General features: G+C 37.9%; 1 protein-coding gene across 1 annotated transcript in view; it reads right to left on the bottom strand.

The window, feature by feature from the left end:
- The window catches only part of LOC146323063 (UPF0524 protein C3orf70 homolog B), a 29324-nt gene extending 17335 nt beyond the window's left edge, over positions 1-11989 (bottom strand). Inside the window, exon 1 of the mRNA XM_084725280.1 lies at positions 10988-11989. Coding sequence (XP_084581406.1) covers positions 10988-11171 — 184 coding nt within the window. The 5' untranslated portion in view covers positions 11172-11989. The remainder of the gene's footprint in view (positions 1-10987) is intronic.
- Between the last annotated feature and the right edge of the window lie 1011 nt (positions 11990-13000).

Below are 13000 nucleotides of genomic sequence, written 5' to 3'. Positions count from 1 at the left end.
ACAGCATAGTTGTAGTGAGCAGCCATATTATTTAAGTTGCTCAGAGCTCAGCTTAATGCTAATCAAAATACATATTTTCAAACCATAATTCCTATTTAGCTTTGATTTAGAAGAGCTACAGAGCTGACATGTAATGGTTGAGACACATCTGAAATTTATTTAATGGGTTTATATAAAAATAGAACGTTTACCAGTGCCTGAGCATTATCCTTGCCTTTTTTAAAACCAGGAAGTGAGACAGGGGTCCTTAGGGTATAGCCGACCCTTTTTATGTCTGATTAAATCATGTTTTTTTAATAATCTGACAGTGCTGACGGAAATTCTGAACTTCAAAGGGCTAAAATGTTCAATTAAAAAAAATAATATTAATACAAAGATGATTGTAATAGCACGTTTACACCTATGTTATCAGTAGGTTTGGTTAAATTTAGATTTTTAAGGCTTTTGACACATTTTTCAATAGTTTGAAGTTGTAAGTTCTTGTCTGGAAGTTTTATAATTACATTTTACATTGTTTCCATTAATATAAATCCTTAAAGAATACATTTTCACCCCCCAAAATACAACAAAAAACTGGAGTAACAGTGTTAGTAGCAATAGTTTAAAAAGAAACTGGTGGGTCATGATGTGTCCAAGTCCTCAAGAATGGGTGTTTTACAATGCTGCAGTCTTTTTACTACACAGTTCCCTTTGTTTTTTCCCAGACAGTGTTTCATTTCCGAGCTGCCGTCATGAGACACTAACACAAACAGGGAATGTGGCATTGTTTTAACGCAGACTTGAATCTGCAACAATCCTTACAAAAAGCAGTAAAAACGTGTTGAACTTTTGTTTGGTGCTGCCCTGTTTCCAACACTGAGAGGCCAGCAGTTATAGTGGTCGAAGCGTCGAGGTTTCCAAACATGAGGAATCAATCAAAAAACATTCCCTCCGGCCTGTGCTGACAATGTATTGATCCTTTAATAATAGGTGAAGCTTTTTCTGATTCAGCACTGCGGTACATTTTGAATTGGTCACAAAATCGATCAATAAAGGGCAGGGTTTCTTCCAATAAGCCTCCGTATTTCCCTTTGGAGATAGTTGCAAGCTACGGCTGCGTGATGTGTCAGATGAAATGAGGAAGTCTGACAGAAAGATCTCATTTTCTTGTATCTACAAGAGGAGCATGAGTTCTAACTTAAAAAAAAAAAGAAAGAACTGGAGCTGAGAGAGAACGAGACAAGACTCAGAACTCATTAGACTCTGTTAGACTTCCTTAATGAGTAATTCATTGCTCTGCCTGGTAATTGTAATCAGTTAGTGGTGGATAAAGAGAGAGAAAAAATATTCAGACCAGGTGGTTCCAGTGTTGCTGTGAGCACAAGCTCTCATCAGACATGACATATTGGCGGTGACACTAAACACAGCTAATTACCACTAATGAGAGGCTTGGACTGATGTTGTCACCAGCTGGGAACACTGCCTCCACCTACAACCAATTCCAGTTTTCCCCCTTTTTTTCTCAGCCAGAGGTTTAACAAAGCCACAACTCAGTGGCGCCCAGTGACCATTATGCTGTTAAAAACGCGTTTAAAGTGAAAGTTTAAATCGCCGCCAGTGAAAAGAGGTTCTGAACTGGTTCAAAAGTTTTTCACCGACTATTTTATCATTTCAGCAGGTTTTTAAAAGGGGACATTTTTCATCCTCTACAATTCACAAATAATAGCCTATCGTCAATTTGGAACCTAAATAACAAACCACATCCAAATTTCTCAGTTGAAAGCCAGAAAAAGAAACGGCCTCGCGGCGTACATGAACCCTGGTTGCTTGGATTAGTGTCCTGAGTTTAACCCACTCATCCACCACTACTGTCTGTTCACTTAATATGCATAATTTTCCTAAAAAACAATGAATGGTTCATACAAACATGACCCCTCTCATCACTTATGAAGTGTGTTTAGGTGTCTGTATCTGCAGAGACTCTTCCCTCTGCCTGTATTTCCTTATTGTCTTATTATTTTGCTGTGCTTAGGACGCTTTACTAACCCAGAACATTAGTCTTTAATGTCCTGGCAATAGCAACAGCAACAGCTTGGACAGCTGAATCTATCTTTAATTTTTTTTTCCCGCTCCTTATATTACATTCTGGTGGATTCTGGGGTAGTGAAAGCTGTAACCAAAACACCTTGTCTTACTTGTCTTGGGAGCTTTTTGCTAGCAGCACATAGCCTATATAGCTCCATTTCTATGACATTTTATATGAAACAATACAATTCTTTTTTAAATATGGTCTTCGTGTAGACCAGAGTTCATCTACCATTGAAATATGACTTTGGAGAAATGCCTTCACAATATCGTCTCTCTTTCAACCTACAACTCAGCAAATGATCAAACTGATTAAACCCATTTGTGTTTTGCGACACGTAGGCCTGTGTATAGGCAAGAATCTGGTGATACCGGTTAAGATTCAATATACTGCGTTACTCTAGGATACTGTAAGCAGGGTGATATATATTAGGGCAACACCAACACCAACATATGCATAAAATCTGAGTTAAAAGTTTACTTTTTTATGCAATCAGAACAGTGAAGAGAGATAACAACACCGTTATGTAGCAGTCACAGGTTTAAACACAGCACAAAATGAACCACTGCCACAAATCTTCACATGTATCCCAATATCATAACAAAATAGAATATTAAAATACAATAGTTAGTTTTGGGCCAATGTATGATGACAGTGTCCCACTGCTAATGTTAGTTTCACAGACCAACCACCTTAGCTAATGCCACTAATGTTAGCTACACAAACAAACCACAAATGTTAGCATTAGCTACACAAATAAGCCACTAACATTGGCTACAGAAACAAACCATTAATATTAACTACACAAACAAACAGCTAATATTTGCTACACAAACAAACCATTAATGTTACCTACATTAAAAAAACAACTAACACTGGCCACCCAAACAAAATGCTAACGTTAGCTCCACAAACAAACTGCTAACACTGGCTACACAGACCAACCACTGACAACTCGAGCTCAACAATTTCAGCACATATTGGGGAATTAAAGGAAACCAATCAAGTTACATTTCTTTAATCCTTTGATAACTGGATTAAGTTACTACCTACATTTTTAACAGACAATTAGTAACTAGCAAACATTTTTAAAACAACCCACCCCCCTCCGTGACCCTAACTCAAGCGTACTGATAATTTCTGATATCACTTTTGACACATTGATGTTATAACTGCATTTCAGACCAAATATGAACCTGTTTTCAACCAGAAATCAACAATGAAATTCCAGTTGTGGTTCACTGGGAAACTACTGGAAGGTCGTTCAAGGCAGCAACATTTTCTTGCTGTAGCCTGCACAGATAATTAGTGTCGTCTGCAGGCAGAAACTGAGAAGAAGTTGACCTGAAGGTGTTCAGTTTGCATAACAAAAATAGGAAAAAGCGAGGAATTAAGTCACAGGTAATCAACCCCATACTGCTCCACAGGTAAGATAATGGAAACAATTTGTGTTAGAGAATTTAAATGCTGAGCCAAGTCTAGCTACACGTTGACCTTTCGTATTTGTTTGCCTGGAAACCTATTAGAGATGTAATTAAAAAAAGCAGTCTAGCAATGCTCCCTGTGGTGAATGCACAATTATCAGCTTCAGACCAAGTTTATACTCCAGGCGACAGTCACGGACACGTTCTACAGTAAATGAAAACGTGACGAGATAAGGGAGCGCCAATCTACTACATTTCACTCTTTTGCATCCGGCGTTATTATGTATCGCTGGAGAGAAGGGTGTGAGCAGAGCCGAGTCGAGCAGAGCAGGCGGGTATTTCATGCAGAAGCACGCTGCTGTACTTTTCTCACTGGGTGCCCTGGATCTGCCTGATTCAGCAGTCTAAGCTGGTTTATTCTCACCGTGGTGCAGGAGAGGAACCTGAGAATTACAGTGGAAAGAGATGTGAAGGTGAGAAGCTCCATTATGATGCGGTCGGCTCTGTCTTCTCTACCATAACAAGCCTGTATTACACAGCAAACACAGCCCTACTAGAGAAGATCCAAATATTCTTAAATTTGGTCTTGGTTTAAGCAAAAAAATATCCGCCAGTTTTGGATGGCTACAATTCTTAAAACTAGCTTATACATCTAGCCCCTCAAAGACTATAAGAGGCCTTAAAACTAGAAAAAAAAGAGGCAAATATTTCATTTATTCAAGAAATACTCACTTAAATTAAGATCTGTTCATTGAGCTGACTTTAAGAATTTCTTTGTTAATTTAAAATATTAAGATTTACAGTTAGCAAAAAACATAAACTGAATATTTTGGTTTCTTGATTGAGCTGACTTTAAGTATTTATGCTTTAAATGTCCTTCGTCGGTGTCTTCAATATGGTAAAAAAAAACAAGTGACTTTGTCTTAAAATTTAAGACAAATTAAATTTTAAATCAATTAATAAATCGTTTAAGACTTAAATGAAGGCACCAGAAGCATTCTTGTTTTTAGCAATTCTATTAAAACAGTGTAAGGCTGCAACTAATAATTAATCTGATTGTCGATTAATTGATTCAAATGTCAAAGATATTCAGTTTGCTGTCATAAAAGAGCAAAGAAACCAGAAAACATTCACATTTAAGAGAATTTTGGCTTTTATTTCTTAAAAAATTAAATAAAAAATATTCAAACCGATTAATCAATTATCAAAATAGTTGGTGATTAATTTAATGATAGATTAATAATCAATTATCGCTGCAGTTAGGGTAAAATTAGCTGCTTCAATGAAAAATATTGACAACACTGCGTCCATCATTCAAGGAGGGAGTGAATGTGTGAGCAACAGAGAGCTAAACTGTGGCTCAGACTGAAACTTGGTGCCGTATAGCAGCTGGACATGCAGTTTTCTTCAGGTAAAAACATTCTTTCATGTTTTCATGTATGATAATGACGCTGCTTGCAGGATCTGTCTGCACCACTTAACCAAATGCATCGCTGCACTGTGACTCATTAGTTTGTATTTCGATCTGAAAACGTCCTGAGAAGCTACTGAGCTCTGCTGTCTGTCATGCATTTTTCAAATACGTCATGTTCAACTGTAATGTATTAATGAGCTGCAGTTTGTGTTCAACACGGCAATTTGTATGTTGCTTTATGTGTGTCGTGTTGACCAGACCACTCTTAATAATGTGAAATGTGAAGCAGCAGGCTCTGTTCTCGATAGAGCCTGATGGTGTCACACTCATTCATAATGAATAAAAATACACTCATTCAAATTTTAATTGGTCTCATGTCATAAGATTCTTAAATTGAGAAGATGTAGAAATGGTCTACTCTGCTGGCATATTATGCAAACCATTGTTGAAGCTTGTTATTGGTTAAATACAGCTCAATGTTAGCTTTAACATCTTATTAAGAAAAAAGTTGGATTTATTTTCTTAAAATGAGATTACTTTCCTCAAGCAAAACTTGCTTGACAAGATTATTTTGGTTTTTAGACAAAATAAGACTTAATTACCAGAGACAAGTTTTTTTTACTTTCTTGAAAATCCTTTTTGCTGTGTAAATAATGTGGACAAAGGGGTCGCACTTCCACTGTGCCAAAGTGATGAATATTTCAAAGGAAGAGCAAATCTCAGTGTTTACAAATGATGCAGCACAGAGCAGGCTTTGCAGAGGAAGAAAAATCCCGGATGTGACATAGCAAAACACTGGAGAGAATTCATGATATTTCCTGCCACATCAGATATTTCAAATCGCCTGGCTCATTCTGGACGGAAGCGGGCATCTAAATCCAATGATTACACGGCAAAGATTACAATGTGACTTGTGCAGTTGCACACTCTAAGCCCCGACTGCCTGGTTGCCGAGTGGATGGCTGATTGTGTTTTACACTGATCTGAGGATTTTCAGGGCGGCTAGAGATGGGATGAATTAGGGCAGCGCACAAAGAGACGGACTTCCTGTCAGGTCCACGTGCGCCTATTGTGATTCTGTGCTGATGTCAGAGTGTCAGGTCGAAACGGGTTCAAATGGAGAGAAAGTGTCTGAGGTGCGCTGGTGGTGAAAATGCCACTTGACACTTCTCAAAAGAAATTGCTTGTGTGTGAGTGGAGCTGCGACCCTGAGCTCTATAACCAATACAGTCAATTCAACAGTCAATATAAAAGATATTGAGATTGATTATACTGTGGAAACACCATTGAGTTCAGTTTGAGCTGGGCAATACGGACAAAATCAAATATCCAATACCTCCAGATCGATACTTACTGATATTGCAACAATATACAGAAAACTATTTGAGCTTTCGACAAAATATTAAAGGGACAATTTAGCACTTTTCACGTGGATGTCCAGTCAATGTTGATGGTAAATGTAGTCAACTGAAGCAATAAATTTCTCAGTCTGTGCTATATTGACAGGGAAAACAGTTTTTCTGCTGCAAAATCTGATCCTCTTCCTGCATCCAGTGATGTCACCAGATGTAAGGAAGAACTACAGGCTGTTTCAGCTTGGATTTCCTCTGGGCAGCCAGGGAACATGCTAGAGCAGTGTTTTGTCACTGTTTGTCATGATTTAGCAAGCCAGGTAATACCGATAAGCCTAGAGTGGTGATAACACAGAAACATGGGTGCGGGAGGCACATACTTGCCTGCAATGCATCCTGGTACATGTAGGCACTGCTGCATAGCTCCATGAGCAGGTGAGCTCAGCACTGAGGAATTTATTACTTCAGCTGACTACACTTCAGGGCCCAACAATAAGGATTTCCTATTTCCATATTTGTTGTTGTCATAGTTTTCCATATTTCTGGATTATTTTCCATATGTTATATGTATGAAAAGGCCCAAAATGAACATTGTAAATGGACTTCTTGCTTACTATAAGCTAATTATTTAAACAGCATTGGTATTGAAATTATTAAGCAATATAGTCTCATATCACTATATCAGTATCACCCAGCTCAAAGTTCAGTTAATATTGTCAAATATATGAACTCTAACTTAAGTATAGCAGCAGCAGAACTTGACTGGCTGAACAGTTAAATATTTTGTGGCCACAGAAAAGACTCTGATCTCCAATTTTTCCAAGAACTATAATTGACAGAACACGCAAATATTTTTGTAACTTTTCTTTGATGTAAAATTATATTGGATGTGTATAATAAAGCACTGGCTATTAAAAACTTTTACATTTTCTCTAAAAGTGTGTCACAGCCAGGCCTTATTATATTATTATATTAAGATTATGTACCAGAGAGGAGCACGAGCTTGCAAGATTTTACGTGATCTCATGGAGGCAGATGTAAACAAACCGGAGACTGACACGGTGCAACAGCCAGAGCAGGAGATGAGATTTTAACTATCGGCTGCTCAGCTGGTCCGACTCCTTGCAGACTGTCCGTGTCCATGTGTCTGAGTGTGTGTGGCTGTGATCACCGCTGCTGTAGCTGTGACGCTACTGTCTGTGTCGCTGCATGCACGACGTGACCATCGTGCAGAGCAGCTGCGTGAATTTGACCGATACAGAATCGCATATGTGACGCTGACCAGCTGGTCTCCAGTCAGGGCCCGTCACGCTGAAAACTGGCCAGGTACCAGTCAGTTGATTGGTGCAACCCCTATTATAAATTATAAATTATAGTTGTAGTTCTTGGTGTGGGCAGCCCTTTAGTCAATTCATTTAGTCTTACAACTACATTTATATTAAGTGTGAAATCATGTACTGATGAAAATGGAGCTCATTTAGAAGCTGACAGCAAATTCTCCGGTGTAACATGGCAGCAACATCACACATCACTCTGTCCAGCAGCTGATGTTGCCATGACAACGTTGTCAATAACAAGGATATACAGTAAAACGACATTCATCTGGGGACAGGAGTGTCCCCAGAGTGAATGATCTCCAGTTACTGCTGACAAGTTAACAGCTACACTGCATGTTCACAGTGTATTGATCAATAGCAAATTTATTTAAAAATAAGTTATACTTCATGACATAATGCTTTCATAACATGAGGTATGGGCTCGGTCCAGATTGATCGGTCCGGATGCGGACCTTGGTTCTGAATTTGAGATGTGGGCCACAAATATGTGGTTTTATCTTTAAAAAGCCTAAACAATTCCCTAAAAAAAACACTGTGGGCACTGTGATTTTTAACAAATGCTATCCAAACAGGAATAAATAGTGCATTGTTGGGGACTATTTTCAGCTGTGGATTAATACACATTTGGTGCACTAGAGGGTATTAACTGCCCTTGGACCGAGTATGTGGGATTGACTAAAAATAAACAACAGTGCCCATGAGCATCATGATGAAGAACTTATGTGTTTAAAATGGTCTATAAAACAGATTAATAAGCTGCTGTATCAGGTTTGGTGAAACAGACCGTACTTGTTAACAGGATCATGTGATTTGTTGACAGTAAAGAAAATACAGAACATCACAAGACTTAACACTTAAAGCAGAAATGAAAGTAATGACTCAAGTGGAGAACGTCACCACAGACAGAGAAGTAAAGGACGGTTAATGATGGTTAATCAAATTTATCGAACTATTTATTTTTCTGTGCTTTTCTTTTGATTCTTTTACATAATTTACACATACACTCCCATATGTGTGTAGACTGTCTTCTAAAGGACACAGTCTTAATATGATGTATATGATGTAAGACAGACAGATGTAGTCATAACCAGACATGCATATCTTACATAAGTCACAAACCTACTTGGCATTCAGTATAAAGTAAACTGGAACACACAGAAATATAAAAAAAAAATGTATCATCAATAAATATTTATTTAATTATTTTAGTTATTCCAGCGTTTTCCACTCCTAAATGCGCTCAAACTTGAATTAGTTATCATTTAGATACAGTACATGCGTCTACAGGACAGATAATTCAACTTTAGGGCTGCAACTAACGATTATTTCCATTGTCGATTAATCTGCAGGCCAGAAAATTGAGAAAAATGTCAGTCAGTGTTTAAAAAAAAACCAAGATGACGTCCTCGAATGTCTTGATTTGTCCCCACCCCACACAGATAATTAGCTTTCTGTCATAAAGAACTAAACAAATCATAAAATATTCACCTTTAAGAAGCGGGAACTGTGGAATTTTGACTTTTTTTCTTCAAAAACAACTCAAACTGATAAACTGACTGTCGAGATAGTTGGCAATGAATTTAATAGTCAGCTCTATTCAAAATTATTAAATATAATAACCTGTGCTTTACAGCCTGACTGATATATTGGCAGACCGATGTTACTGAGCTGATATTGGTCTATCACAGCTGTACTGGTCTATACAGAATCTGCATATATGTTGTCCAATATAAAACTTTTTGTTTTTACATAATGCAAATTGTTTTTATTTATAGCATCACAGACTTTTTTAAGGTATATTTGATCATTTTCTTTTATTCCAGTTAGATATACATATGTTATATTCTATTTATAGTTATAGTTATATTGGTTAATATTTATAATTATTAAAATACAACAATGAAAGTTTACTGTTTCAGTACCTTGTTGTAATTTTGGACAATAAAGCTTATTGTTACGCTGTGAAATATCCTGCTTCCATTAGATATCTTTGTCACCATTGTTTCATAACCACATTTGAGATATCACTGCAAATAAAATGTGTGTTTATGTTTATATTCTTTATACAGTGGAAACTTCCTCTGGTGATCACATCTGACTCAGTCAAATTGGATACTATAAATAAATCTTATTTATTTATCATGCTAATTACCATGTAACTGACATTTGTATACTCATCAAATTAATATAAATTAATTGAACAGATAGTTTCTCTATTTTTTCCTCACCAAGTGGGCATAACGTGACCTTTTTGTCTCCATCCTTAGCAGCCGTTTCTTGTTTGAGTAGACGACACAGGTAACGTTTTTCCAGAGAGAAAATTATTCTTTTTGGGTCATAATTTCAACGTGTACCCACCACCAGCCTCAGAAACTGGAAGCAGACGGGTTACCGCGAGGCAAAGTGTCATGGAGAAATGAAAGAAAATAAAATAGAAGTACTGTAGTTTTAAAATTGTTTCCCAGATGTTGTTGAATGTAAGAAAAGACCCAAAAAAGAACACTGTAAGTGAACTACTTGATTATTCAAACTGTATTTGAGCAGGAATATTTCTGTCCCAAGCTTTCTGATCTGTATGAGAGTGATCTGTACATTGATCTGTGTATTGGAGTTGTTTTCCTCCCTAATATCGGTATCGGCCACATAAATCGAGTATCAGTCGGGCTCTACTGTGCTTTTTAACTTTAACATAACAGAAGACAGACAGCTGAAGATGAAAACATCGTGGATACTGAAGGACAGTACTGATGTAATCTGGTTAAGTCTGTAAATGTTCATGGCCAGCAGTGACCTGCAGTATTCTGACAATTTGAGCTGAAATCTACAAAACATAAATAAATAAATAAATAAATAAATAAATAAATAACTAAAACAGAGGAGTAGCATATTAATCATTAAAAGCATGACCCTGAAACATCACTGCTTCTCTTCTGAATTTTGCAGCCTCCTTTGTTTAGACTACATTAACTATTCATACCAGGACGTCTATGTGACGGTTTGACTGTGATCGAGGATAAAACTGACCTCGATATTGATGCAATGAATACAAACAAGACTCTGAAATAGATTTGGAAGTTTTGTCAAAAAAAGAAAGAAAGAAAGAAAGAACACCACTGAGGCTGCAAATGTTCCCTCTGAAAAGTCACTCTGATAGCCAACCTTCGCATAACCACCCAGAATGTGGATTATTATACATTTTTATAGTAGAATATTAATATCTGCTGCATTTTTTATCACGTTTTAGTCTTTTAACAATGGGATTACAGTGAGTTAAGGCTTCTGCATCCACAGCCATGAGTACAACCAGCATATTTTGTCCCCATAGTGATGGTGAGGTCTATTTCTGAGCTATAAAAGCCATATAAGAGCTATAAAGCCACGTAAAACAAACTTACAGTGACACCAGCCCAAGTGGCAGCACCAGTGCAGCTTGAAGCACTTCCCGTGGCTGTGCGTCGCGCAGATGGACAGTCCATCACAAGGCAGGAAGTCTGGTCTCCCCGCGCAGCTCTTGGCCAAAGCCTGCGCCTCGTCCAACTTCTCACTCTTCGGACACTTCTGTGCTCCCGAGGCGGCCATGCCAACATTTCCTGGATCCAAAAAAAAAAAAACAAAAAAAACCCCACAGCTTCCGTCCGTCCGAGTAAACTACAACATTTATAACCGTGAGCCGAGCCGAGGTTTACGGTCCGACGTAGTGTAGCCCTCCCTGGAAGCTGTTCAACTGGACGACGGAGGCGAAGGACGATGAATCCAGAGCAGCTGCTGGGTTACCGCTCACACAAAGGGTGCGAACATATCCTGTAAAAGAAAAAAAAAAAGTAGAGGAACGTCAGTCAGCGAGCCGTAATGTCACATTCACAGCCTCCCGTGGTCGTGATCCACACGTCTCTCCATCCTCCGCTCGCGTCGGGAAGCTCCTCTGTGCGCTGGTGACGCGCGTACGGAACAACGGCGCGCATCTGAACTTCATCACACAACGGGAGGAGTCCACAAACACACAACGCCAGCTGCTCTGCGCACTTCAAACACACACGCAGGCTTTCATCGATCCCTTTAAAAACTTCAAAACACCAGGGTCTGCGTCTGAACTAAACAAACTCTCAAATTCAACAACAAATATGCGCAAAAATATTTCCTGAATATCCGCTCATTATATAACCTTTGTAATTTTCCATACTCACACACTTAAATCAGGATTTTTTTTTTTCCCCTTCATGTGTAGTTGCAGACAAAATGGAGCGTCATACTTCACAATCATCCAGCTGCTCAGCCTGCAGCCGCTAGATGGCGACCCCAACATCTGCTCAGCGCAGGGCGTGAGATTTCGTCGGGAATGAGCCATTGATTTATTTATATAAAAGCAGTTTGGTGTGTCTCCCTCAGCTCTCCTCTGTCGCTGCTGCAGCTGGGTCAGCAGAAAACACGAACCCGAGACACAAACACCTTATGAGGAGCAGGTTTCATCCTTCTCTGGAGAAGAAGCCTGATGAAACAAATCAAAATGAAACGCCAAGCGCAGTTAGCTGAATATACTGATGGTTAGGATAACAAGCCACACTAAAGCTAAAGTAAATACTGCGCACTGTGTAGGGGAGACCAGGGCCTATAGTAACATTTCTTACAACTTTCTTCACAACTCACAGACCACTTTAAATACCCTGGTTAATTTTTGATATAAAAAACATACATATTACATACATGTAAGGGATACTGTACAGTGAACAGGTCATTATTTAGCAATAAATCCAGACAGGATGATGCAGTCTTGAATCCTGAAGGGGTTTATTTTACAATAATGACCCGCTCACTACATTACACTACATTATCCCAATTATTGCATGGTTACTTCCCAAAAAAAAAAAAAAAAAAACCACACACATTTATGTGACACGAAATTAATTTTAAAATGATTTTATGGCTTTATTTCATAATAGTGATCCGCTTACTGAACATTATCCTGTTTGTTACATGGTTATGTACAAAAATCAATAATTTGACACAAAATGTTAATTTCAAAATGATTTTAGTGATTTAATTGAGTATTCAAGAGTCTATGACCAGAACTGTATCCATAGCAACAGTCTTTTCTTCATAGCAACAGTCTGTTATACAGAAATAATAGACCTTAGAATGCTGTAATTGACCAATCAGAATTGAGTATTTAACAAAGCCATGTAAGAACAAAAAGGTTATAGAGACTGTCCTTGATTCCTTTGAAGTCTGATGCATTATACTTAGGCCAATTAGCTTAAAAGATGATTTTAGGAAGACATGAGTCTTTATTTTTAAATTATTTTGTCTGCAACTAAAAAAATCTAACAAGAGAATTACAGCCTGAACCACTGACAAAACTTTATTGAAATTATCAAGGATATATTATGGAGAAATTTTCTTTAAAGCTGCAA

The sequence above is a fragment of the Lutjanus erythropterus genome, chromosome 8 (assembly GCF_056507025.1).
Source record: "Lutjanus erythropterus isolate fLutEry1 chromosome 8, fLutEry1.hap2, whole genome shotgun sequence".
NCBI lineage: Eukaryota > Metazoa > Chordata > Actinopteri > Lutjaniformes > Lutjanidae > Lutjanus > Lutjanus erythropterus.
The sequence above is the reverse complement of the archived record's forward strand: the minus strand, read 5'-3'. Positions and strand labels throughout refer to the sequence as shown.